The 26,962-nt window shown below is 42.6% G+C and overlaps 1 protein-coding gene across 1 annotated transcript; it reads right to left on the reverse strand.

Moving 5' to 3' along the window:
• Positions 1-1,508: 1,508 nt before the first annotated feature.
• LOC306818908 (NACHT, LRR and PYD domains-containing protein 3-like) lies at positions 1,509-25,680 on the reverse strand. Its single transcript, XM_079336638.1, has 11 exons — positions 25,536-25,680; positions 23,309-23,419; positions 15,795-15,905; positions 13,798-13,908; positions 13,603-13,681; positions 13,154-13,355; positions 11,190-13,047; positions 10,910-11,083; positions 8,936-9,103; positions 8,770-8,816; positions 1,509-2,148 (listed from the first exon to the last, which is right to left on the reverse strand). Exons 1-11 carry the CDS (start codon positions 25,661-25,663, stop codon positions 1,577-1,579), a joined length of 3,561 nt encoding a protein of 1,186 aa, XP_079192764.1. The 5' UTR covers positions 25,664-25,680; the 3' UTR covers positions 1,509-1,576.
• Between the last annotated feature and the right edge of the window lie 1,282 nt (positions 25,681-26,962).

Consider the following 26,962-nt stretch of genomic DNA (forward strand, 5'->3'; position numbering starts at 1 on the left):
CGCCACGCTTGTGTGTGTGTGTGTGTGTGTGTGTGTATGTGTGTGCATTAGCGCTTAAGTGTCAGTGTTTAAGAGTCAGAGTGCAGCAGAGAGAGGAGCAGGTAGCTGCAGCTACATTACACGTATTTTATACTCATAGCAAAGTTTTGATAACGCAAAAAGAAAACTAAAAGAAAACTAGACGAGGCCTCGAGGCAGCAAAAATTCCTCGATTAATTTTTGTAATCAAATTATTCGAGTTATTCGAGGAATCGTTTCAGCTCTAAAGGTAACCAAATCTTATTAGAGTTTATTTAAATCAACATTTTCTCCTCTTTTAGAACAGTGCGAAAACAACATTAAACAATGGTCAATTTTGCCCTTATCTCTTATTGGTAAAACAAACTCTGTTAAGATGAACATTGTGCCTAAATTTCTATTTGTTTCAAGCCGTACCTATCTTTATACCACAATAGTTTTTTAAGGACATAACCGGATGATCTCCTCTATAACTGCTCCAAAAGTTTCTTCTTCTGGTACAGACAAGCCACACTCCAACTGATGTTTGACCAATGTTTATTATTTTCCTTTTGTCAGCAAATACCATGAAAAGCTAAAAATGAAGTAAATGAAGACACAAGCATTTATGAGCAAAAATAATTGTACAAAAGTTAAACAAAATGTACTTTACCAATAAAAATACAATTACATATCGTGTGCGTCTTCTGACCAGAAATACAGTATTTGCAGTCTTTAAACATTCTTCACTGATGGGGTGCCTGCCTGCCTGTCCGCCCACCCTCACACAAGGGGGCGATTGTGTTCCTTGTCAAATTCCTCAGCTGAACTTTAACTTTATTTGTCCCCGGAGGGTGACAAGTCCGAACAATGGCAGCAGACAGTACAAGGACAGCAGACATAGTCCTGTTTCCTGTTAGTTGTCTATCCAAGGTTTATGAATTAATAATATACTCTCCCCAACATTCGTCAGAGAGGGAGAGGCTTTCAAAACTTTAATCCGTTTTTTTTTTTTTATCTTGATTGAAAGTAAACAAAATACGGTTAATCAACAGTCTGTTTTCTGAGTGTGGATTAGGAGTGTCTTCAAAGCTTTCTGATGTCTGTCCTCCAATTTACAATTGTAGAATTAATGCTTTCAAAACATTAACTGGTTTATCCAGTCTTGAAGCTTGTAAAAAAATATGCAGAAAATCACTACACCTACTTTGCTTTAAAACACTCTCCCTAGTTCATCATTTTTTTACGGACTCTCATTAGAAGTGAACCAGAGACCATTAGAACTGGACTCATTAGGTTTAATCCGGATTGAAGGGATCAGATTTGATGATCCAGGATCAGGTGATCCAGCTCACTTTGATCCAGACACCTTTATTCAGACACAGATTTAAGGATTATGAAATCCAGATTATCAGAGGTTATGCTGTCACTTTTTTTGATTGGTGAGATCAGCACAATACAGCCATTACAGAAGGAGGTCCATTATCCCCCCCCACCCCATTACCAGGCCCCCCAACCATGAAACAGAGCAGCTGGACAGAGTGAACAGAGTCACCTGATCTTCAGTCAGCAGTGTTTCTCAGACCCACACATCACACAGAGACACTGAAGAACCACAGGACCAGAACCAGAGCCTAAACCCAGGATAGAGAGGTTCAGTGAATGTGGTGTTGAAGGTGTGGAGGTGGATCAGTGTGTCAGAGGAGACTCTGTAGAAGGACAGAGAGCCAGCAGGACAGTCCACATACACTGCTACTCTGTGAGAGACAGACCAGGAGGAGGAGGAACAGGAGGAGGAACAGGAGGAGGAGATCTTTGTTTCTCTGTTATTGTGTCTGACACAGTAACCTTCATCAGAGCAGATCAGACTCCAGGACTGATCATTATCGCCAAACAAACATTCAGCACTGGTTCCTTTCCTTTTGATTCCTCTGTAACTCACTGATACAGAAACCTTTCCTCTCCACTCAACCTCCCAGTAACAGCGACCAGTCAGACCAGTCCTACACAGCAGTTGAGTCCAGAAGTTAAATCTGTCTTGATGATCAGGATATGACTGATCCTCCTTCACACGTGTCACCTTCCTGTTGTTGTCAGACAGTTTCAGGTCTCTGCTCATTGTGTTTGTGTCCAGTTCCAGCTCACAGGCGTCTGATGGAGAGAAGGAGACACAACACAGCTGCAGGTTATCATCTGTTCATTCAATCAATAATTTTACTGACAGTTATTCATATACAGTCAGAACTGATGAATGATGTTTGACAGAAATGTTTGAAATGTAATTATAATAAAAATACACAATCCATTTTATTTGTAGAGAATCTCAGAGTGCCACAGAGTTTAAAAGAGCAGTTAAAACATATAAAACATCTATAGGCAATTAGCAGAAGGCTTTTCTAAAAAGATTAGACTTCAGGCTTTGTTTAAAAGCAGTTGTAGTCAGTGGGGCAACTGCAAGGAGGTCATTGGTGACCCTGACCAAAGCTGTTTCTGTACTATGGCCAGGGCAGAAACCAGACAGAAATTTCTCAAACAGATTATTAAAAATGAGATGATCCTGAAGTTGTGCTGCAACAGTTTTCTCCAGAGCCTTTGAAAGAAACAGGAGATTGGAGATGGGTCTGTAGTTGGAGAGAACTTCTGGATACTGACTTGGTAGTTAAGGGGGCCTGGAGTTAAGTGAGTAAGTAAGTAACGTTTATTTATAGAGCACCTTTCACAGATCACAAAGTGCTTTACAACAATAAAACATTAACAGTTAAAAACAGAAAACAGCATAAACAAACATACAGTAAGTAAAATAGATCAAAAAGTAGAATAAAACAGCTACTGGTCAACCAAAAGTCTGTCTGAATAAAAGTGTTTATAACGGCCTCATAAAAATTTCACCGGAGTCGACCGATCTGAAATTTAGCACAGTGTGAGAACTTGAAATGCGTGATCACCACAGGTTTTGAAATTTAAATGTGATTCAGCAAGGAGTTGAAGTTGGCCAGACCTAAGAGCTCTATTGGGGACATAGAGGTGGAAAAGATTGGAAATGTACCCGGGTGTTTGACCACACAAAGCTTTAAAAGTGAGCATGAGTATTTTAAAATGAATGTGATAAGACATCGGGAGCCAGTGAAGGGAGGATTGGACAGGGGTGATGTGGGATCTACCGTTTGTTCCTGTTAAAAGGCGAGCAGCTGCGTTCTGGACACTCTGAAGGCGGTTTAAAGAGGACAGACTAAGACAGGTAAAAAGAGCATTACAATAATCTAAACGAGATGAGATAAAAGCATGAAGAATCATTTCTAGTCTAGGAGACTGCTCAGGGATTAGTTGTAAAAATCCTCTGAGTCAGTAACAGAGAGGCAGTTAGCAGAGCGAGAGGAGAGAAGTTGAAGATCCTGGGGCAGGGTAGCCGTGTTGATGTTTTTTTAGTTTCTGAAGTGAATCTTCCACTTTCGTTTGCCGTTGGCGGAAGGGAAGTGCAGCTCCATTGACACAACCTTGTGATCTGAAACCCCAAGATCGTCGGAACTGTAGGTTCCTGATGGGAGTGGAGTTTGAGGTGACCAGGTCGAGTGTGTTTTCTCTGACGTGTGGGGTCATCAACATGTTGTTGGAGATTGAGGGAGTCCAGTAGCTGGAGAAAGTCAGTTGCAGAAGAACATGAGGGGGTGTCGACATGAATATTTAAATCACCCATGATTATAGTATTTGCAGATGTTGTACAGAGCGTTGTGAGAAGATCAGACATTTCCAGCATGAAAGCTGAGTTGGGTTTTGGGGGCCAGTAGATGAGAAGCACAGTCATGGGTTTAAATGTAAACCCCTCATCCCTCCTGCAAGACACTTGCAGGAGGAAGTTGTAGGTAGTAGGATGGGGGACAACTCCAGGTCCTGTCGGTGGATGAAAGTTAGGCCACGGCCAGTGCTACGGACTGCCTCCAAGTAACTGTAGCCTGTGGGACAGGCTTCATTTAGGGCAGAGTAAACCTCTGGCTTGTGCCAGGTTTCTGTCAGACACATGAAATCAAGTCATTTCTCCCTAATGTGCTCTTTAATCAGGTTGGATTTATTGTTAAAGGATGAGTGTGAGAAAGTTTTAATTTTACCAATGTCTGTGAGGTAAATCTCTGTACAGGTCGAAGAGCAGTAAAATCCACTCTGCGCAGGCTGGAATCCACTCCACGAAATCTCTCCAGCCCGGAGTGCGGAGATCTCACGTTGTTTTCCACGTTGGAGTGCAGAGATCTCGAGGCATTTCCCATTTAGATGTTTGTTGGTGAAACAGCGCTCTGATGAAGTGTCAGGCATGCAACGGATTACCAAGATGGGATGTTTGTAGCAGAGCTGCTATGAGATTTATGGACTGTTAGTTTTCGACCAGAGCCTCTATGAATGGAACAAGGGTGGCAGAGAAGTCCAAGCTTGCTGATGATGGGATTGTTAAATCCAAGAGTGGTTGCAGAGTTTAGTTGGTGGAGTTGTGAGCTGGAATATCTAAACACCATCATGCTGGCCAAAGAGGGATGCTGTCTACCCTCGCTGACTGTTGGCCAGATGTTAGCTCCAGGTACTCGAAGGGGGTGGAAGGGAGGAAAGTTGTCCGTCAAGGTGGTAAGAACCGGATGGCCTTTTTCCCGGTGGGTCGTAGTTTGACAGATGGAAGTTTCTGAAGAAGGTAGGTGCCTAGCTACCTAGCTAACAACAGGGGTAAAACATAGGATCAAATGTCCCGTAAAACTGCAGCATAGGGCTCGTAGCAATAGCTTAAAATGTAGAAGCACAGAAAAACTATTCCAACAGTTTAAACGGCACAAACGTTGAAAAATCTTGGCCAGAGAATGGCGAACAAACAGTGTCAGCGTCCTCTCTTTCCTGTCTGGAACGGCAAGTGTCTCCATAGGAGACACATGATGTCAATAACAACAAGAGACTGTGCACATGTTGACTGGATAAAGATGGAGCAGCCTATCACACAGAGAGGAGAAGGACACGCCCACTTCACAGTGTAAACTCCAGTTTGAGCTGCAGTAAATAAAGTGGAGGTCTGATCCAAAAACAGAAATCCAAAAGTGGAGCTGAAAGTGAACTTCTGTTCTCCTCCTTGGTGTCATCATGTCACTTCTATGGACGTGAACAGCACATATCCTGACAAATATTTACACTACACATCTTGATTTAGATTCATCAGGATCAATATTTAAAACATGATGTGATCATATTTTCATCTGAGCCAGCCCTTCTTTAGTGTGTCCACCCGTCAGTCAACAGAAAGCTTTAAAAGAAGAAGAATTAAGAAGGAATTCAAGCAAGCTCAGTTCAGAAAGGACCCATACAGGTTAACAAAAATCCTGTTGAATGAAACAAGTTCTGGGAAACGGAGCTGCTCCAAAGTTGAGGAGGAGTTCCTCAAAGAGAGCCACAGCAACCCTCTGCAAATTCTGAAGGCAATGCAACTGCTGTGCTTTTGAGAGTTATGATGCTGATTCAGCTGCATTATTGACATTTGACAAGTTCTGGACAAAGAGACAGTTTGACTCTAAAAGGGCTGTGAAAAGCGGATTCTTTTTGCTCTTGCTGAAGGCTTCACATTGTTCTGATTCATAAAATTTCCTTTTTGATTCCCTGATATCAAGTCTTTAAAGTCTTTTACTATACTTTTATTTTTATTTATTAGGGACCGAAGCACTGACCAGTGCGAAGGACCCTATTGTAACCCTAATGATTATTAGGGACCGAAGCACTGACCAGTGCGAAGGACCCTATTGTTTTTCAAATGATTATTTTTGTTTTCTTTTTTCTTCTTCCTCTTTGGAGCCACTTTTGACGGCTTGAACGTGAATGAAAACTCATCAAAATCTCCAACATCATCGGGTCTGGCGAAAAATTTGATATTCTTGTCATTTCGTAAATTTTTTTCGCAAGATGACTCAGTGGCGCCCCCTTCAAATTTTCAAAAGGGCCTCCCCATTGACGTTTTTTCGTCATACGTGCACGAAAATTTTTATACACTTTAAGCATGCGAGATCTCACATAAAATCCTATTACACCCATAGTCAAAGCCAAACAGGAAGTCCGCCATATTTTTTTTCAATGGCGAAAACTTGCGTTTCACAGAACAGACATGTTGGCATAAAAAGTGGGCGTGGCTAAATGACTCAGTGGCGCCCCCTTGAAATTTTCAAAAAGGCCTCCCTATAGAGGTTTTTTTGGCCTACGTGCATGAAATTTTTTATGCTCATTGGGCATGTCAGGAGATACATAAAAGCCTCTTACGTCCATAGTCATAACCAAACAGGAAGTCCGCCATATTGTTTTTAATGCAAGAAAAATGGCTGAAATTCCTTTTTCACAGGTTAGCTATTTGAACGAACTCCTACAACAGCGTTTATCTGATCATCTTGAACTCAGTGTCAGTGTGTTCTGGACATGTTGAAGATCTCTCGTTGTGCTCCGCACGTTATTTCGTCAAAGGGCGTGGCCATGGCGTACCATCAAACTTTGATGTCTCGGCACACTCCAATTTTTTAACCTTCGATGACTGTAAGGCCTGCTGCTTGGCCACGTGTCGCGGCTGCAGTCCCGCGGTCGCACTCTCGCGGTCGCGACAAGCGCCGACATGCGTGGGGTGCTTCGGTCCCTTCATCACCGCTTGCGGTTTTAATTTATTTATTTATTTTTATATTTTTACTTTACTGATTTGTATATGAATTTGAAAAGAAATAAAGTTAAATAAGTCTTAATCCTTCTTGACTGGTTGTTAGAGGAGTAAGTTTCCATAGCGCTAGGCCTAGTGTAGTGGGAGCAGTGTTTTTCTTGTCTGTTTTTCATTGTTGGCCTTGAATGCAAGTCAACTCCCTTGGTCCATCCCCTTAATTAGCTGAGCCATATATAAGGCACCTGTGGCAACATGGCTGCCCTTTGTGTCTGTCTGCCTGTTGGTGCTACATGTTCCTTGCTCTGAGATAGGCTATCTGTTCATGAGTTACAAGTTGTCTTAAGTAATTTGTTTACATGCTTAAAGTGACAAGTTTAATGTGTCTTGAACAGCCTGCACATCTGCCTCGTGGGTACTGGTGGCTAGTTTGCAGATGTTTGTCTGGTTCCCTCTTGACTTGCCTGGTAGGTGCTATCTTTTGTACACATAATAGTGAAGCCAGTCATGTTGTAAGTGGGTTGAAGCCAAATGTTTATTACATATTTATGACCAAAAATAAAAGGAGTTATTATAATGTAACATTTGTTTCTATATTTCAGGCCTTTTATCGGCTGCTGTTTTGCTTGCTTTGTCAATTGGATTGATTTGAGTGGTTTAGTGCTGTTAAATTGTCTCATGTATTTTTAGAGACTGAACCAACTGGTCTATTAGCCTTTTTCTTTGCTTAATTCTTTTGTTATTTCCCCCTTTAGTAAAGTGGTTGCCGGCTGCGGGTGAAGGCTAGGCAGGCTAGGTGGTTCCCTGAACTGTTTTTAGAAAATAAATTGTAATAAAACTGCTTTACCTGTTCCTTACTTCATTGATTTGCCTCATTATTCCAATAACTAAAACCCCTCTCGTCAGAGAAACTCCCAGTCTAATTTTCAAATAAAATTACATCTTTTGGAACCACGTCTCTGTCTTAATTCGGTTGTCGAAACCTGCGTTGCCTTTATTTGATTAAGGTGTTTATATATTTCCTCGGGGGAAATTCCCCAGGTGGCGTTGTCAGGTCAATAAAACTAGTTTCTTTTGGTTATTATACAAGATGGCTTAGAATCACCTTGCCACATTAGGAAAGAGTAGACTAGCAGCTGGTAGGGAGCAAGCCCTCTAATAGTTCTAGGCAAGAGTAGACTAGTCAACCCAAGTGGGCAATGAACTTCTTTGAGCTAAAGGTACATTTATTCAGGACATGCAACAGTCCCAAAGGAGCTGAAGGCATCCAAACATCCCTGATAACGGATGTGGTCTTATAGCCCGAGGAGGGAAACGTTCATCCTGATTGAACTGACAATCCCCCAGGAAGATGGCTGGGAGGAAATCCACCAAATACTCTGACTTGGTCAAGCAGTGCAGGGTAAAAGGGTAGCAGTGTCTGTAAGGAAAACACTTAAAGTTCTAGGAATAGTAGAAAGGCGGAGGAAGGTAGCTGCTCGCATGGAGATAGAATAGAGAGAATCTTGCTGGCTTTGCTTTAGGCAGGAGGAGAGAGCTGGAAACCTGGAGAAGAGGAGCAGTGAATGGCCATCACTGCAGACCTGCCAACCGGAGGATGTTGTGGTTCAGGGTCGAAATATAAGCTGGTAGATAGCTGGTGACCAGTGATGTCAAGTGATGAGTCATGTCAACAAAAAGAAACAAACCTTTCATGAAGTTCAGGTGGATTTGATCCGAATGATTTGATGGAAATAGAGCCAAATGTAATCATTGTCAGTGTCTTTCATTCATCATTGATTGTTGTCAACACAAACTGTTTCTGTTGTCATTGAAGGAAAGGAGCCTCGAGGGTGGAAGTCACAGAAAGTGATGAGAAGACAGGAGGAGATGAAAACTTGTGATGTGAAATATGAAGCAGTCCAAAACACCACAACCAATAGAATTGTATCTTTTACAGCACACACTTTTTGTTACTTGAGCTCGACCAGGAACAGCCGGCCAGCGGACAACATCAAAACCATGAAAATATCAATATCACAAAAAGTGCATGTTGTGAACTCTACATTTCTTATCTCTACAGTTATTCTAATCACTGGATTATCACAGTGATTAGTACACAGTTTTTCAGTTTACAGACTCACATTTCCTTAGACCAGGATCCAGTCTGTGCAGTCCACCATGATCCAACCTGGAGGAAGAAACCCGATCAGAATCTACTTCATCCATCTTCATTTACATCACCATCAGACAAGAAGCAAAGTTCATCATTCAGAAACAGTGAGACAGCTTCTGTGTGTCTGTCTGTACCTCAGTGTCTCCAGTCTGCAGTGTGGATCCTCCAGTCCAGCAGACAGCAGCTTCTCTCCTCCTTCTCCTGGATGATTGTAGCTCAGGTCCAGCTCTCTCAGGGGGGAGGAGCTTAGAGCTGAGGCCAGAGATACACAACCTTCTTCTGTGATCAGACAGCCTGACAGACTACACACACACACACACACACACACAGCTTTCAGAGCTATACCCCCTTCTTTTAAAATACAGGATCATAAAAGGAACAGTACAGCTTCTTCAGACTTGAAGACTGGAAGCTATAGAACAAGTTCAGAGCGTTAGAGCTTTAATGTAGTAACATACAGTAAAACTGTAAAGCAGTCATTGAATTAATAATTCAAGGAATTATCAGCGACGGGTCAGACTAAAAGCAGTTCGGTGACCCACTCCCCGGACGCAGCTTCTGGCGTTTGGGACGTGGAACGTCACCTCACTGGGGGGGAAGGAGCCTGAGCTTGTGCAGGAGGTTGAAAGATACCGGCTAGATATAGTGGGGCTCACCTCCACGCACTTCTTGGGCTCTGGAACCCAGCTCCTCGAGAGGGGCTGGACTTTCTACTTTTCTGGAGTTGCTAGCGCTTAGGACTCATGGGGCAGCTGACGGGTACCGGCAGGCCAGGCGTTCCACAGCCCGGGCGGTCGTGGAGGCAAAAACTCGGGCCTGGGAGGAGTTCAGGGAGGCAATGGAGGAGGACTTTTCTGGCATTCTGGCAAACCGTTCGTCACCTCAGGAGGGGGAAGCAGTGCTTCACCAACACTGTTTACAGTGGAGGTGGGGAGCTGCTTACCTCAACTGGGGATGTAGTCGGACGGTGGAAGGAATACTTCGAGGATCTCCTCAATCCCACCGTCACGTCTTCCACTGAGGAAGCAGAGGCTGAGTTCTCAGAGGTGCATTCGTCCATCACCCAAGCCGTAGTCACCGCCGTAGTTGGCAAGCTCCTTGGTGGCAAGGCTCCGGGGGTGGATGAGATTCGCCCTGAGTACCTTAAGTCTCTGGATGTGCAGGGGCTGTCATGGTTGACACACCTCTGTAACATCGCGTGGAGGGACAGTGCCTCTGGACTGGCAGACCAGGGTGGTGGTCCCTCTTTTCAAGAAGGGGGACCAGAGGGTGTGTTCTACCAGGGATTCACACTCCTCAGCCTCCCTGGGAAAGTCTATTCCAGGGTACTGGAGAAGAGGATCCGGCTGTTAGTCAAACCTCGGATTCAAGAGGAACAATGCGGTTTTTGTCCTGGCCGTGGAACACTGGACCAGCTCTACGCTCTCCTGTGGGTGCTCGAGGGTTCATGGAAGTTTGCCCAACCATTCCACATGTGCTTTGTGGATTTGGAGAAGGCATTCGACCGTGTCCCTCGCAGCGCCCTGTGGGGGGTGCTCTGTGTGTATGGGTTCGGGGCCCTTTGCTAAGGACAGTCCGGTCCTTGTACGACCGGAGCAGGAGTCTGGTTCGCATTGCCGGCAGTAAGTCGGACCTGTTCCCGGTGCGCGTTGGCCTCCGGCAGGGCTGCCCTTTGTCACCGCTTCTGTTCATTAATTTTATGGAGAGAAATTCTAGGCGCAGCCAGGGGCCAGAGGGAGGATCTCGTCTCTGCTTTTTGCGGATGCGGACCAGGGAGGAGCTCGGAGTAGAGCCGTTCCTCCTCCACATCGAGAGGAGTAAGTTGAGGTGGTTCGGGCATCTGGTCCGGATGCCCCCTGGACGCCTCCCTAGGGAGGTGTTCCAGGCATATCCCTCCGGGAGGAGGCCTCGGGGTAGACCCAGGACACGCTGGAGAGACTATGTCTCTCGGCTGGCTTGGGAACGCCTCGGGGTCCCACCGGAAGAGCTGGAGGAGGTGTCTGGGGTGAGGGAAGTCTGGGTGTCTCTGCTTAGACTACTGCCCCCGCGACCCGGCCCCAGATAAGCGGTAGAAAATGGATGGATGGAATTATCAGCTGCATACTTACCTGAGAGTGTCCAGTCTACAGAGAGGACTCTTCAGTCCAGCAGACAGCAGCTTCACTCCTGAATCCTGCAGGTTGTTGTTGCTCAGGTCCAACTCTCTCAGACTAGAGGACTGGGAGCTGAGGACTGAGGACAGAGCTTCACAGCTTCTCTCTGAGAGGTTACAGCCACTCAGCCTGAAAAGGATACAGAAGAACACAAATGAAAACAATTCCAAAGCATAGTTGTTATTTCTGAATAAAGAGAACTACATTTAACCTGGATAGTTATGTGAGCACGTACAGAGCTTTATTTGAAGCTTTGATCACAGGCAGCAGCCTCAGAAGAGCCTCCTCTGAAGCAGAGTATTTCTTTAGGTCAAACACGTCCAGATTTTTTTTGGATAACAGTAAGATGAAGACCAGAGCTGACCACTGAGCAGGAGACAGTTTTTCTGTGGAGAGACGTCCTGATCTCAGGGACTGTTGGATCTCCTCCACTAGAGAATGATCATTCAATTCATTCAGACAGTGGAACAGATTGATGCTCTTCTCTGCAGACAGGTCCTTGCTGATCTTCTTCTTGATGTACTCGACTGTTTTCTGATTGGTCTGTGAGCCACTTCCTGTGTGTGTCAGCAGATCTCGTATGTGACTCTGATTGGTTTGTGAACCACTTCCTGTGTCAGTCAGCAGACCTCGTAAGTGATTCTGATTGGTCTCTAGACAAAGACCGAGGAGGAAGCGGAGGAACAAGTCCAGGTGTCCATGTGGACTCTGTAAGGCCTGGTCCACAGCACTCTGATATAAAAGTGTTGGGTCAGTTTTTTCTCTGAATACTTTAGACCACCTGGATGTTGTTTGTTTTTCTGACATCAGATTGACTCCAGACTTGATGAAGGTCAGATGGACATGAAGAGCAGCCAGAAACTCCTGAACACTCAGATGGATGAAGCAGAACACCTTGTCCTGGTACAGTCCTCTCTCCTCTTTAAAGATCTGTGTGAACACTCCGGAGTACACTGAGGCTGCTCTGATATCGATGCCACACTCTGTCACGTCTGACTCATAGAAGATCAGGTTTCCTTTCTGCAGCTGCTCAAAAGCCAGTTTTCCCAGAGACTCAATCATCTTCCTGCTCTCTGGACTCCAGTGTGGATCTGTCTCAGCTCCTCCATCATACTTGATGTTCTTCAGTTTGGACTGAACCACCAGGAAGTGGATGTACATCTCAGTCAGGGTCTTGGGCAGCTCTCCTCCCTCTCTGGTCTTCAGCACATCCTCCAGAACTGTAGCAGTGATCCAGCAGAAGACTGGGATGTGGCACATGATGTGGAGGCTTCTGGATGTCTTGATGTGGGAGATGATCCTGCTGGCCTGCTCCTCATCTCTGAATCTCTTCCTGAAGTACTCGTCCTTCTGTGGGTCAGTGAACCCTCTGACCTCTGTCACCATGTCAACACACTCAGGAGGGATCTGATTGGCTGCTGCAGGTCGTGTGGTTATCCAGAGGCGAGCAGAGGGAAGCAGTTTCCCCCTGATGAGGTTTGTCAGCAGCACATCCACTGAGGTGGACTGTGTGACATCAGTCAGGGTCTGGTTGTTTTTAAAGTCCAGAGGAAGTCGACACTCATCCAGACCGTCAAAGATGAACACCACCTGGAACTCTTCAGATCTGAAGATTCCTGCTTCTTTGGTTTCAGGAAAGAAGTGATGAACAAGTTCCACCAAGCTGAACTTTTTCTCTTTCAGCACATTCAGCTCTCTGAAAGTGAATGGAAATGTGAAGTGTATGTCCTGATTGGCTTTGTCTTCAGCCCAGTCCAGACTGAACTTCTGTGTTAAGACTGTTTTCCCGATTCCAGCCACTCCCTTTGTCATCACTCTTCTGATTGGTTCATCTCTTCCAGGTGAGGCTTTAAAGATGTCTTCTTGTCTGATGGTTGTTTCTGCTCTGTCTGGTTTCCTGGATGCTGTTTCAATCTGTCTGACCTCGTGTTCCTCATTGACCTGTCCAGTCCCTCCCTCTGTGATGAAGAGCTCTGTGTACATCTGGTTCAGAAGGGTTGGGTTTCCTGCTTTAGCGATCCCCTCAAACACACACTGGAACTTCTCCTTCAGGTTAGATTTCAGTTTACGCCGGCACTCTACTCCAAACGTTTCTGAATAAAGACAGAACTGAAATCAGTGAACAGATCCTGATATAGATCACATGACTATCTGAGTTTGAACTTTAAACCTTTTTGACCTTTTTCTAAAATACTAAACCTGTTAAAATGTCAGCCAGCTCCTCCTGCTTCATTCTCCTCAGGAAGTGGAGAGTGATCTTCAAAAATGCATCTTTACAGCTTCTCCTCTGCTCTTCATCCTCACTCTGACTCTCTAAGCATTCTGGGTAATCTGGACTCAGAACCCTCTGGACTCTCTTCAGCTCGTTCTTCACAAAGGTGACGATGTTCTCCTCCAGCAGCTGGAACAGAAAGAGACACTGGATATTTCCTATAGAGTGGTAGAACTCAACATGTGGTTCATGTGTCTGAACGCCAGCTGCTCTAAACACAACAATAACTTAGCATTACATTCTTGTAATGGTAGTTTATGAAATAAATTGTAACTAATGTCTTGTGTCCTGCCTGTCTGTATACTGCTACTGGATGCCTTGAATTTCCCTCGGGATCAATAAAGTATCTATCTATCTATCTATCTATCTAACACACCATAAAGATGGAGTCCAGGTCTGTTAGATCCTGCTGGTCTGATGGATCTCTGTGAACCTGGGAGCTCTCCTGTTGAACTCTGTGACAGGACATATTACACAAGAAAACAATGGGTCATATATGATGAAGCTCTGAGCCAAGATATGAGTCTTTGAACCACAGAGTCAGAAAATTCACTGGTTTTTTAATTCTTACCTTCCATCAGCACCATGTCCATCTTTAAAGTGAATAGGACGACCCATAGACTGGTCACTCTTCATGGACACACAGGTGGGTCCAGGAGAGTCTGGTCTATGGTCCTGCATCCTGATAGAAACAAACAGCTGCTTCATTAACAAAGATCATCTTTAATCAGATTGTTCCAGTTCAAACTAGCAGATGGATCATCAGTAACCAGGAGGCAGAGCTGAAGTTCTCTACAGTTCTGTTTCTATTAGAACAGTATCTCACTCAGAATACAGTCAACACTGTGTCTGTCCTCACATTCTTCAGACTGATGAAATCAAAGTTCACAGAAGACGACTCAAACAGAAACACAGCTCAGAAAGATGCCAGCAGGAACAATAAAGGTTAGAAGTCCAACCTGCATTTTCAGAGAGACAGAATTCAGGCTAGCTGCAGACACATGTTTATGAAGATTCTGCCATTGACCAGCAGGGGGGGCAGAAGGACAACCTCAACATGATGATCCACAGGACAAAGATTTATAAAAGAATGATTACAGATCAAATGAATCCTCAATAAGGCCCACAACTGAGACTCAGAACGTAGAGTAAGATGACCATGAATATCATGAATACAGAGCTTACTGCAAGTCCACAAGCTGCCCTAAACTACTATCAGGATACAGAACTGATCCAGATCCAGGACCTGTCCTGGAACTCTCTTCTGGGACAAAGTCTTCAGACTGACACCACTTCAGAGGGGATTAACTGCTGCTTGCTGCTATTAGATTTTTGCAGCAGAGCACAGCAGCAGACTCCTGCCAGTATCCAGCCTCCAGCCGCCTGCCTGGCCTGCCAGTATCCAGCCTCCGGCCGATGGATGATGGTCTGGTTTGGGGACCACAGGAGCTCGTCTCTGCTTTTTGATGTGGTCCTGTTGGTTCCATTGAACCTGGACCTCTAGCGCACACTGGGGCGGTTCGCTACCGAGTGTAAGGGGGCTGGGATGAGGATCAGTACCTCTAAATCTGAGGCCATTGTTCTCGACTGGAAAAAGGGGGCTCTTGCTCTCTAGGTCGGTGGGGAGACTTTGCCCCAGGTGGTGGAGTTAAGTATCTCGGGGTCTTTTTCACGAGTGGGGGGAGGATGGAGCATGAGATCAACAGACGGATTGGTGCAGTGTCTGCAGTCATGCGGTCGCTGTATCGGTCTGTCGTGGTGAAGAAGGAGCTAAGCCGAAAGTCGAGGCTCTCGATTTACCGGTCAATTTTCTTTCCTACCCCCCAGACACTTCTTCCAGTTCCTCCGGTGGGAACCCGAGGCGTTCCCAAGCCAGCCGAGAGACATAGTCTTTCCAGCGGGTCCTGGGTCTACCCCGAGGCCTCTTCCCGGAGGGACAACTCGGAACAACTCCCCAGGGAGGCATCTAGGGGGCATCCGGACCAGATGACCGAGCCACCTCAACTGACTCCACTCGATGTAGAGGAGTAGTGGCTCTACTCCAAGCTCCTCCCTGGTGACCGAGCTCCTCACCCTATCTCAAAGGGTGCGCCCAGCCACCCTACGGAGGAAGCCCATTTCAGCCGCTTGTATCCGGGATCTTGTTCTTTCTGTCATGACCCAAAGCTCATAACCATAGGTGAGGTGAGGGAAGTCTGGGCATCTCTGATAAGAATGCTGCCCCCACACCGGCCCCGGATAAGCGGCAGAAAGTGGATGGATGAAATTCCACAGTGATCAAAAGTTTTGTTAACTTAAGTATTTAATAATACGGGTAATATTGTCTTATAATATATCAGTGTTTCCCACACATACATGTATATTATAGCTGGGATGGCCACCCAGGTATCATATGCATGTATCTAGACTAAACTTCCAATCAGTTTTTATGTTTGTCACATCATATTATTTCATCAACAATGGGCTGCCACCTCCACCATTAGATACTGATGACAGACTTCAAAGTGCTGGACCACGACATGAGTCTTCAAACAAGTCAGCAAATAAACTTCACTTTTCCGATCTCACCTTCCATCAGCAAGGTGTCCATCTTTAAAGTCGATAATATCTTCCTTGGAGTGGTCACTCTTGACAGACACGCTGCTGGGTCCAGGACAGTCTGCTCTCTGTTCCTGCATCCTGTAACAAACAATCAACATTCTTAGTTACTGCAAGCAGCAGGAGTCTGAAAACAACAAGAAGAATCAAATAAAAGAAGGTAAGAGATCTGTTTTGGAGGCAAGTTTTCCATATTTTCTCAGTTTGGATCAATAAAGTATATCTATCAATCTATCTAGATTATTCTGAATGAGCTACATTGGACCCTCTGTACCTCTGAGCAGAGGAGATGCCTCATATTTTCAGGAACTTTCAAAGACACAACACTTTGCTGCATGTCACTGGTACTTCCACTCCCAGTCATAACCTTTTGTTCAATGTCACTGCTACCACTACCAATCACAACACTTTGCTGTAAGTCATGCCACAATTTTCCATGTTTTCTCAGTTTGGGATCAATAATATTTCAATCAATCTATCTAGATTATTTGTAATGAGTAGCATTAGACCCTCTGTACTTCTGAGCAGAGGAGATGACTCATATTTCCAGGGACTTTCAAACACACAACAATTTGCTGCATGTCACGGACACCACTCCCAGTCACATCCTTTGCTGTAAGTCATACCACAGTCTCTTTCTTCTCTCCACATATATGGTCTCCCCACAGCAAAAATAACAAATCCAAAACTAGGTATCACTGTGGTCAGCTTCCAAATCTCATCTTCCTCTGAGAAACCACTGAAGAGAATGGAAGATCTTTCTCTGCAGTCTTCATGATACATCTGCTCACCAGTGTCCTTACAAGATCATAGGACCGAATGTTCAGTACACCACCATGACATCCTCCCTGATGGACTCAAGGTTCCTCAGCTGGACTCAGGAACCATTTATTAAAAAATTATGCAGGTATTAAAGTCTGATCTCTGCTGATAGCTTTAGGAGGGGATCAGATCATTGTTCATGTTCACAGTTCATTTGTTCACTCAGGGTTGAATGGTAAACTATTGATAGAATATTAGGCCTTTTCTGCTTATAATCAATGTGTTTACTGCAATAAAGTTTCATCACCCGGTCCAAAGCAAAGGTTTGATATTTACAGTTTGAATGATGTTCGCTTACATTTATATTATACCAGTTATTTTATCATGTTTTATTCTAGGTTTGTGTGTGTTAATAAAATTGTCATACTTTTCAGTAAGGTGTTTGTGTGAAGAGGGCTTGTCGGAGTGAATGCACATTCCAACACGTGTTTGATGTGGCCCTTTAAACTGAATCACTCACCAACTCAAACATAGGTTTAGTTTAAGGCCCTGAACAGTTAATTACTCATCCACTTTTATATAGGTTGAGTGAGTCTTGATTCTTAATTACCTAAATTGTCTTCTCCTTAAAAGGAATTGGTTACTAGACTAGATGTCTTTCTTATGATAAGAAACAGGCCAGGCAGGATGTGTCTTCCCCTACAGGAGGTGAAAGGATTCGGGAGTTTGATGCACCAATGAGAGAAGGGGAACCACTCATCCGAAGACGCATAATTTGGAAGTTGCCCCAATCGGAGGAAGAAAACTGCACATTCTTGAATGCATTATTTGGTTAGATATTCTCTGTCTAGTGGATAAAAGGGTTCAGGGAAAGATAGTCGGGGCTCAGACTTCGTGAACTGATCCAGCATCTGTCTGTTGTCAGGGACACGTAGTGTTGAACCCAGAGACTCTGCAACTTCTATTCTTGATTCATCGGGTTAATAAACTCTGTTAACCTGAAAGAGACGCCTCCAGTCATTCCTCTCATCCCATCAAAAGAATGCGCAGAGATTTGAGGTAATTATTTAGAGGAGTCAGATTTATATTAACAACATTTAGGAAAAGGATGAAATAGCAACTTTTATCCTTCAATACCAACTTTTATCCTTCACTTGGTGACCCCGACGATGGGGGATGAGGTTTGATGGAGGACGTAAGTATTGATTAATTTATAAAAAAAAATTGAAATATGTTTAATTCAAATGTATTAATTTCTTAAGGTAGTAGAACGACTGCATTGAAGTCTATGGTACAACGTCCAGACCTATCCAGACATCGAGAGGCCTCACAAAAACCAAAGGTGAACACAAACCTTTTCCATAAAATTGTGCACATTGGAAAATCTAAATTATCGTTGTCTGGTTTGGGTATAGACGGTGTTAATGTCTAAATTTAGAAAATTGAATCAAGAATACAAGTAAGCGATCGAACAGAAGGCCGTACGAAGAGAAGTCAGGGGCGAGAGACTGACTAGAAAACCAGGGGCGAGAGACTGGTTAGAAAATCAGGGGCGAGAGACTGACTAGAAAACCAGGGGCGAGAGACTGGTTAGAAAGCCAGGGGCGAGAGACTGGCTGGGATAAATGTGGGGCTGGATCTTTTCTTTTGACGCTGAATGACAATGTAAAGAAGGCAACAGGTTGAGCGCTGGTCATTTCAGTTGACAGAGAACTGTGTGTGGGATGATTGGGGAGGCGGTGATTCAGCAGAAGTGAATTAAAACTGTTTGTGAGTCTGGGATAGAACCCCCAGTCACTGGCCGCAGTTGTCATTAGGACTGCTGTAGAAGCTTGCCAGTGAGGACTCCAAATAGAGCATTGCGTCTATTCATTTTCTGCTGTTCACGTGTATAGTGTTTTCTGCTGTGTGTTAATTTGAACTCAAGTTCTGCTCCTTGAGTACAAATATTTAGAAATATATATTTTTTTCCGTCCATTGCACCTCCTTTCTCTTTTCTCTCACTGGTTCAGAGAGTGGAAAGGGGAAAGGTAGGGGCTTTTTCTTCTACCCTGTTACCGGTATTTTGAGCAACACCTTTAGCTCTACCTGGTGAACCCGTGAGTAGATGTGTGTGTGTGCTGGAGGAGTTTTTGGATGTGTGTGTGTGAGTGCTGTGCTGAGTAGGTGTGTGTGAGTGCTGTGCTGAGTAGATGTGTGTGTGTGTGTGTGTGCTGTTGATGTCTGTTGATGTGTGTGTTTGTGTGCTGTGTGGTAAATCATGTGTGTGAAGGCCTGTGTAATAATTTTGTTTGAGTGTGATTGATGAATAGAATTTTAGTGTTATTAAATAGGCAATAATAGTGGAACATTTACTGAAGGAGAGGAGAAAATCTTTTAAAACTCTTCTAAAAGGTTTAAAATAGATGAACTATGCATTTGCATAGTTAAAAGGAGGAGTTCCTTTTTAACTGCTAGAAGATTCATTTTGGGTTTTGGCTGTTGATTGGAAGAGTGGGACTCTGGTCTGTGTGCTTGTTGGCTCGGTGCACTGGGTTGATATGCACCTTTAAAGGAGAGATTAGATAGGGTGTCTTACAGGAGAGAAGACGGCCCCACCCTTTCTTAGCCCATTCAGTATCACCCAGTATTACTTTGTTTTTCGGTAGTTAAATGTGTTCATGTTTTATAGTGTTTTTCTTGTTGTTATATAGACATATTATATAGCTAAATATAAGCATTGATTAATTCAAGGAGCGCAGGAAATGAGGTAGCTGTCGTAGATCACTAGTACTTATTTGCATGCATTGATTATACAAACAACCTACTTTGTTTTTTACATTCTTAAAATAGAAAACCAAAAATTACTTTATTTTGGCCCCATAGCTTAGACAATAATTTAAACTTCATAATTATGTTCACCTTGCTGACATTTCAACTATATCTAGACTGTTTACAAGTGATGTTTAAACAATTAGACTGGAAATTTTACTGACATCAATGACAAACTGTACACAAACATGAAGTCAACTTAGATGGTGCTACACTTGTTGGCATGTTCTTAATATAAGGTTGTACTAGGGGTGGCATAGTTTTGGTTCAAACAAGCAGTCCTAGTAGCAGGCCTAGCAGAATGAGTAAAAGCAGAACTAGTTGAAATGCCTGGTTTTAATAGTGTATTGCTCCCCAGATGGGAGATATACATTTTACATCACTTACGCTCACATAAACAACAGCAAACAGCAGATGATAGAGTTAATAAGACTTTGAGCTGCACCTCCTAAAGATGCAGCTTCAAGAGGCGGAGGCTACTTTTTGATGCAACCAAATACGTTCCGGTGTTTAATCTGGAGCAGCCATATGTACAGCAGCCATATCACTCTTGTGGGAGGAGTACAGGGTACAATTTCAATCCGTACAGGCGTGGTTACAGGGGATATGGTGGACTTGGCTGGGGTGGGTTTGCTCCAGGTCCACAGAATCAAGGATGTTTTTATTTTGGGATACTCGACCACTGGGCCAGACACCGCCCAGGACAGTGGGCTGCTCCGGCCCTCCCTCACAGGGCCCTCTGAAGCAGCAAGCAGCATGGTTCTTATCAGTACCAGACTCCTAATGGACAAGGAGCCACCCAGGTGTGACAGCAGCCTGGTTAAATGTCAAGGGTCATCCAGAGTGCTTTAAGGGAGAGGGTTTGGCAGAGCCCCTCCTCACAAAGACTGTTGAATTCATGCAGCTCTATGGTTGACACAAGACTATGTTACTCCACTCTCGCTGGTGATGTTTCACAACCTTCAATCTTCATCGCAATGTGTTCCAGTAGTGGAGTTCACGGGTACACCAACGACCATTCCCAGAGACACTTGAAAAAGGGGACATTCTTGCTTTTTACAACTTTTGGAAACCTTGGTTGCAGTCCATCCAGCCTTTAGTCCCTCCAAAAGACCTGTACCACGTCACTTTAAATTACATTCGCACTCCCAACTTTGTGTATCATGATGCTTTTGAAGCATATGTTGTTAACTCTCACTGGTGTATTACCTGTCCCTGTATTCTTATGGGCCTAGAGCGTGTTGTAGCTGCTGTTCATTTGACCTCTAGAAGATAGAATAGTTTTAATTCTCAGAATATTTTACTCCATTCTTCTTAGATGTTTCTGAAAAAGGGGGTGTTGTTAATGCGGCCCTTTTTCAGAAAAAAGGGGGATATAAACGGGCATTGATGCATAATATATGTAGTGGCTGTAGTCAAAGCTCTTGTAAAGACAACACATAGTGTGACTTTCTTCATCCTTATCTAAAGCATTCACCGTGACAAATCTCAGACAAACAAAGTTGTAAATAGTTTTGTTCCATCCACACATTATTTACACTGCAGAAAGCATCAACATAGTTGACTAAATAAACCTTTACTTCTCACATCTGTGAAGAACAAGTCCAGAAATATGTCAAACTAAGGGCTAATTTGTCAAATGTATTTATTGCTCATTTAGAGGTGAGAACGTTTTTACACATGTCTGTTGTTTTAGACATCCAGAGAAACTGTTCCGCTTATCACTGACTAAACTGGAAAAGTAGAAGATTCCCTTCATCACAAAAAGTAAAACTAGATATAGCATTGAAAGCAGCAAAAGGTGACATAGACACTTTAATGATCCTGAAGGAAGAATTTAAAGGTAATAGTAAGTGAAAGAAGGTGACAGAAAGTAAAAGTGGTTCAGATGAACCTGTTGGTGGATGTGAGGAAGAGAAAGTGCAGAAAGAAGGAATTAAGTAAGTGATTAGAAAGAGTTCAGGAAGTGATGAGACAGATGAGGGTGAGAGTTTGAGACAGAGAGATTGAGAGGAGATTTAATGTCTACTTATATTTTGTTTTTGTTAATGGGGTACAAAAGAATATGTTTGCAGGATACATCTTTGTAAATATTTTCCTTCAATGAATAAAAAAAAAGAGACAGTAATAAGTAACTTTTACTTACAGTAGATTTTCAATGAGCTAGTTTTTACTTTCATTTGAGTGCATGTTTAGACCGACTTTGAGTATTTTAGTAAAATATTAATAAATAATAGTACCTTTATTTGTAAGAATACTTTAGTTCTTTTTATGCCTCTGACTGAGGGTCATTTGAGATTTAAATGGCCTGTAGAGATGGTGTGAAAGATTGATGGTAGCACACTAAGATCTGCTGGTCTGATCACTTCTCTCAAGATGTTTTTTGTGTTTTTAACTTTAAGCCACATGAAACTTCACATTTTTTTGGTGAGTATTTTCATTCATCATTCCTGTAATATATTCATATTCAGTGACAGTGGGTCTAAGGGGGACGCCCCTGGATCTCACCAGACTTGAATATGGATTTTATTATGGGGGCTCTAATTGTACTCGTAGCTTCTCTTTCTATATGTATATGATAATAATAATAAATTAATACACATTTTTTGTTGAATGATTATTATTGACATATTTAAGAATGGATCAGGACAGTTTTGTGTTGTATTTTTTCTCTTTTTGTTCTCCTTTTCTCTTGTGCTATCTTTCTCTTAGGATTCAGAGGCAGGCGCAGTGGTCTCGCAAGTTCTCAATATCTTCACCTCTCCAACACCATTGAAATTCCTAGACGTCAATGGCAACATGTGTTTAACAGACGTAAATGATTAATTCCTTTAATGCAGGTAGATTTCACCACTACCAGACCAGATGACTGGACTACACAACCCCAGGATGTGAGTGGTAATAAAATGAAGCCCACCATTCAGTTTGTCAGGGCTTATTGCCTTTGATTGCATGTTAATGCTCAGGCCTTGTTATTCAGGAACTTAACATTGATGCTTATGAAGAAGACTTTTTTTTATATATTGACCTCATGTTTAATGAGGTCAAAAGGGGGAGTTGATAGAATATTAGGCCTTTTCTGCTTATAATCAATGTGTTTACTGCAATAAAGTTTCATCACCCGGTCCAAAGGAAAGGTTTGATATTTACAGTTTGAATGATGTTCGCTTACATTTATATTATACCAGTTATTTTATCATGTTTTATTCCAGGTTTGTGTGTGTTAATAAAATTGTCATACTTTTCAGTAAGGTGTTTGTGTGAAGAGGGCTTGTCGGAGTGATTACACATTCCAACACGTGTTTGATGTGGCCCTTTAAACTGAATCACTCACCAACTCAAACATAGGTTTAGTTTAAGGCCCTGAACAGTTAATTACTCACCCACTTTTATAGAGGTTGAGTGAGTCTTAATTACCTAAACTCAGACTTCGTGAACTGATCCAGCATCTGTCTGTTGTCAGGGACACGTAGTGTTGAACCCAGAGACTCTGTAACTTCTATTCTTGATTCATCGGGTTAATAAACTCTGTTAACCTGAAAGAGACGCCTCCAGTCATTCCTCTCATCCCATCAAAAGAATGCGCAGAGAGATTTGAGGTAATTATTTAGAGGAGTCAGATTTATATTAACAACATTTAGGAAAAGGATGAAATAGCAACTTTTATCCTTCAATACCAACTTTTATCCTTCACTATCCAACATGAAACCTGTGATCAGCAGCTTCTGTCTTTGAAGTCAGCTGCTGCTCTCATTACTGGATGTGATGTTCTTTGACAGCTGACTGTTGTACAGGTGAACAATGGGCTGCCACCTCCACCATTAGATACTGATGACAGACTTCAAAGTGCTGGACCACGACATGAGTCTTCAAAACAAATCTGGAAATAAACTTCACTTTTCAGATCTCACCTTCCATCAGCAAGACGTCCATCTTTAAAGTCGATAATATCTTCTTTAGAGTGGTCACTCTTGACAGACACGCTGCTGGGTCCAGGACAGTCTGCTCTCTGTTCCTGCATCCTGTAACAAACAAATAACATTCTTAGTTATGGCAAATGTTCCATATTTTCTTAGTATGCGATCAATAAAGTATATCTATCAATCTATCTAGATTATTCTTAATGAGCTACATTGGACCCTCTGTACCTCTGAGCAGAGGAGATGCCTCATATTTTCAGGAACTTTCAAAGACACAACACTTTGCTGCATGTCACTGGCACCGCTCCCAGTCACAACCCTTTGCTGAATACCACTGGCAGTACTCCCAGTCACAACCCCTTTGCTGCATACCACTGGCAGTACTCCCAGTCACAACCCCTTTGCTGCATACCACTGGCAGTACTCCCAGTCACAACCCCTTTGCTGCATACCACTGGCAGTACTCCCAGTCACAACCCCTTTGCTGCATGTCACTGGCACCACTCCCAGTCACAACCCTTTGCTGAATACCACTGGCAGTACTCCCAGTCACAACCCCTTGCTGCATGTCACTGGCACCACTCCCAGTCACAACCCTTTGCTGAATACCACTGGCACCACTCCCAGTCACAACCCCTTGCTGCAAGTCACTGGTACAATTCCCAGTCACAACCCTTTGCTGCAAGTCACTGGTACTTCCACTCCCAGTCACAACCCTTTGCAGTAAGTCATGCCACAGTCTCTTTCTTCTCTCCACATATATGGTCTCTCCACAGCAAAAATAACATAAATCCAAAATTGAACCTCACTGTTTGTCAGCTTCCAAATCTCATCTTCCTCTGAAAAACCACTGAAGAGTTTTGAAGATCTTTCTCTGCAGTCTTCATGATACATCTTCTCACCAGTGTCCATGCAGGATCACAGGACCAAATGTTCAGTACACCACTATGGCATCCTCCCTGATGGACTCAAGGTACCTCAGCTGGACTCAGGAACCATTTATTAAAATCATGATGTAGGTATTAAAGTATGATCTGTGCTGATAGCTTGAGGATAGGATCAGATCATTGTTTATGTTCACAGTTAATGTGCTCTCTCAGGGTTGAATGGTACCTTTCCAAAGGCCTGGAAATCTGCTATCGTTACCCCTGTCTTTAAATCCAGTGACTCAACTTCTCTGCATATCTATCGCCCAATAAGCATTCTTCCCGCCATTTCCAAAATCACAGAAAAATGCGTGGCACAGTAGATTGTCCATCACTTAAACGGCAGCTCCCCCTCTCTCCACGTCATGCAGTTTGGTTTCAGATCCAAGCATTCCACTGAAATGGCTACATGCTTCTTTATTGAGAAATCTAAATTCTTTTTTGATAAGGGTGGAGTTGTAGGGGCGGTGTTTTTGGACCTCAAGAAAGCATTTGATACAGTAAATCATTCTGTTCTTCTTACCAAGCTCTCAAAATTTAGCAATGTAACTATGTCCTTTGTTACAACTTGGTTGCAGGAGTGCTGTCTGCAGCTAAACGTTTTTAAAACTGTATGCATGTATTTCACTAAAACAAATAGAGTATCATCTTACCCCAAAATGAATGTTAACGGAGAAAGAATACAAATTGTCAGCCAATATAAATATCTTGGGATAATAATAGATTCAAAGCTTTTTGCGTTGTGATGTTGTATTTTTTCTTAATTGTATATGCATGTTGTATTATGTTGTATTATGTTGTTACATATATTGTGTGTTTTTTTTATCTTTTCTTTCCCCTCTTCTTCTCTTTTCTTCTTTTTCAAATTGTAATTTTATTGCCCTTTTCACATCATGGCCAGGGGACTACAGGTGAAAACTAGCCTCCTGGCTAATGAATTCTGGCTTTTTTTTAACCAGGAGTTATCATATGTTTTTATGAAATTGCACTGTCCCATTTTAAATGAACTAATACTAATACTAAACTCCAACATGATGACCTGTGATCAGCAGCTTCAGTCTTTGAAGTCAGTTGCTGCTCTCATTACTGGATGTGATGTTTTCAAAGACTTACAACTACACTGACATGATTTATCATGTTCACTTCAATGACTGAATTCTTTGACAGCTGGCTGTTGTACAGGTGAACAATGGGCTGCCACCTCCACCATTATATACTGATGACAGACTACATTACTACAAGGTGCTGGACCACCACATGAATTTTAAAACAGATTCAGGAAATAAACTCACCTTCCATCAGCATGACATCCATTGTTAAAGAAGATAATAAGATCTTTAATGCGGTCACTCTTCACAGACGCACAGCTGGGTCCAGCACAGTCTGGTCTCTGTTCCTGCATCCTGATACAAACAAACATTATTAGTTTCTGTGAGCAGCAGGTGTCTTAAGACAAGAATAATCAAATAATAAAAGGTAAGAGATCAATAAAGTAGATCTATCGATCAAGATCTTTCCAAATGAGTAACCTCTGAGCAGAGGCGATGCCTCGTATTTTCAGGACCCTCATCATCACCTTCTGTTCTCTCTTATAGTCTATGGTATATTAGATATTCTATCCTTAGCCCCGTTTTCACCAAGTGGTTAGTTTCAGTTCGTCTCGGTACGGCACGCAGCTGTTTATTTCTTCTGTTGGCACACAGCCTTCTCGAAAAAAAAAAGCTGGATTGAGTTCTGTGAGCCACATGTCAGTGACAGAGTACATGAACTGCTGGACGTCTTCTTTGTTGGTTTTGTTTGTGTCGCATTTTTCTCCTTTGTTGAATTTATTACTTAGCAGGTTAGCTGTTAGCTGTTGAAGGTTGGCTGCTATGATGTGACGCTATTACCAAACTGTACTGATCTGTACCGGATTGCTGTGTGGAAAATCTTGTTAGCCTGATTTCCCAGCTGAAGTTGTTTTACTAGTTTTAGGTTGTGTGTGTATTTATTCTGTAACTAACTGGGACATGCTGTCTTTGTTCTGCTGAAACTTTTGAATTGAGTAGTGTAGAATGGCTTAATTCTAATTATACAAATTGCACAACGAGATTACTTGGCTTCACCTTAAAGTGCACACAGTTAAAAACAAAAACAAGAAGAAGAAGAAGAGTATGGGTCAAAAAAAAAAAGTGACCCTAGTTAACGGAAGGTGGGATATGTGTGGTAGGACTGATTTACAGTTTGCAGCATACTAAAATTAAATGGATAAACAGACTCAGATTTCTTATTGCACAGTACGAAATGTAAACTATAGCAGGGTGTGAAATATAAATAGTGCATTGTATGAGACGTGAACCATAGCAGGGTATAAACAAAAAATATAACTATTTGCACTGTATGAAATGTAATTTTAGCAGTATGTAAAATATAAATATTTGCCTAGTATGAAAAGTGATTTTAGCAGTATATAAAATATGAAAAATATAAATATGTTCACAGTATGAAATGTAATTTTGGCAGTAGATAAAATATAAAAAATATAAATATTTTCACAGTACGTAAAGTAATTTTAGCAGTAAATAAAATATAGAAATATAAACATTAACACAGTATGAAATGTAATTTTAGCAGTATATAGAATATAAAAATATAAATATTGTCACAGTATGAAATGTCATTTTAGCAGTATGTAAAATATAAAAATATAAATATTTGCACAGTATGAAAAGTGATTTTA

This window comes from Symphodus melops, assembly GCF_947650265.1.
Source record: "Symphodus melops genome assembly, chromosome: 23".
Lineage (NCBI taxonomy): Eukaryota > Metazoa > Chordata > Actinopteri > Labriformes > Labridae > Symphodus > Symphodus melops.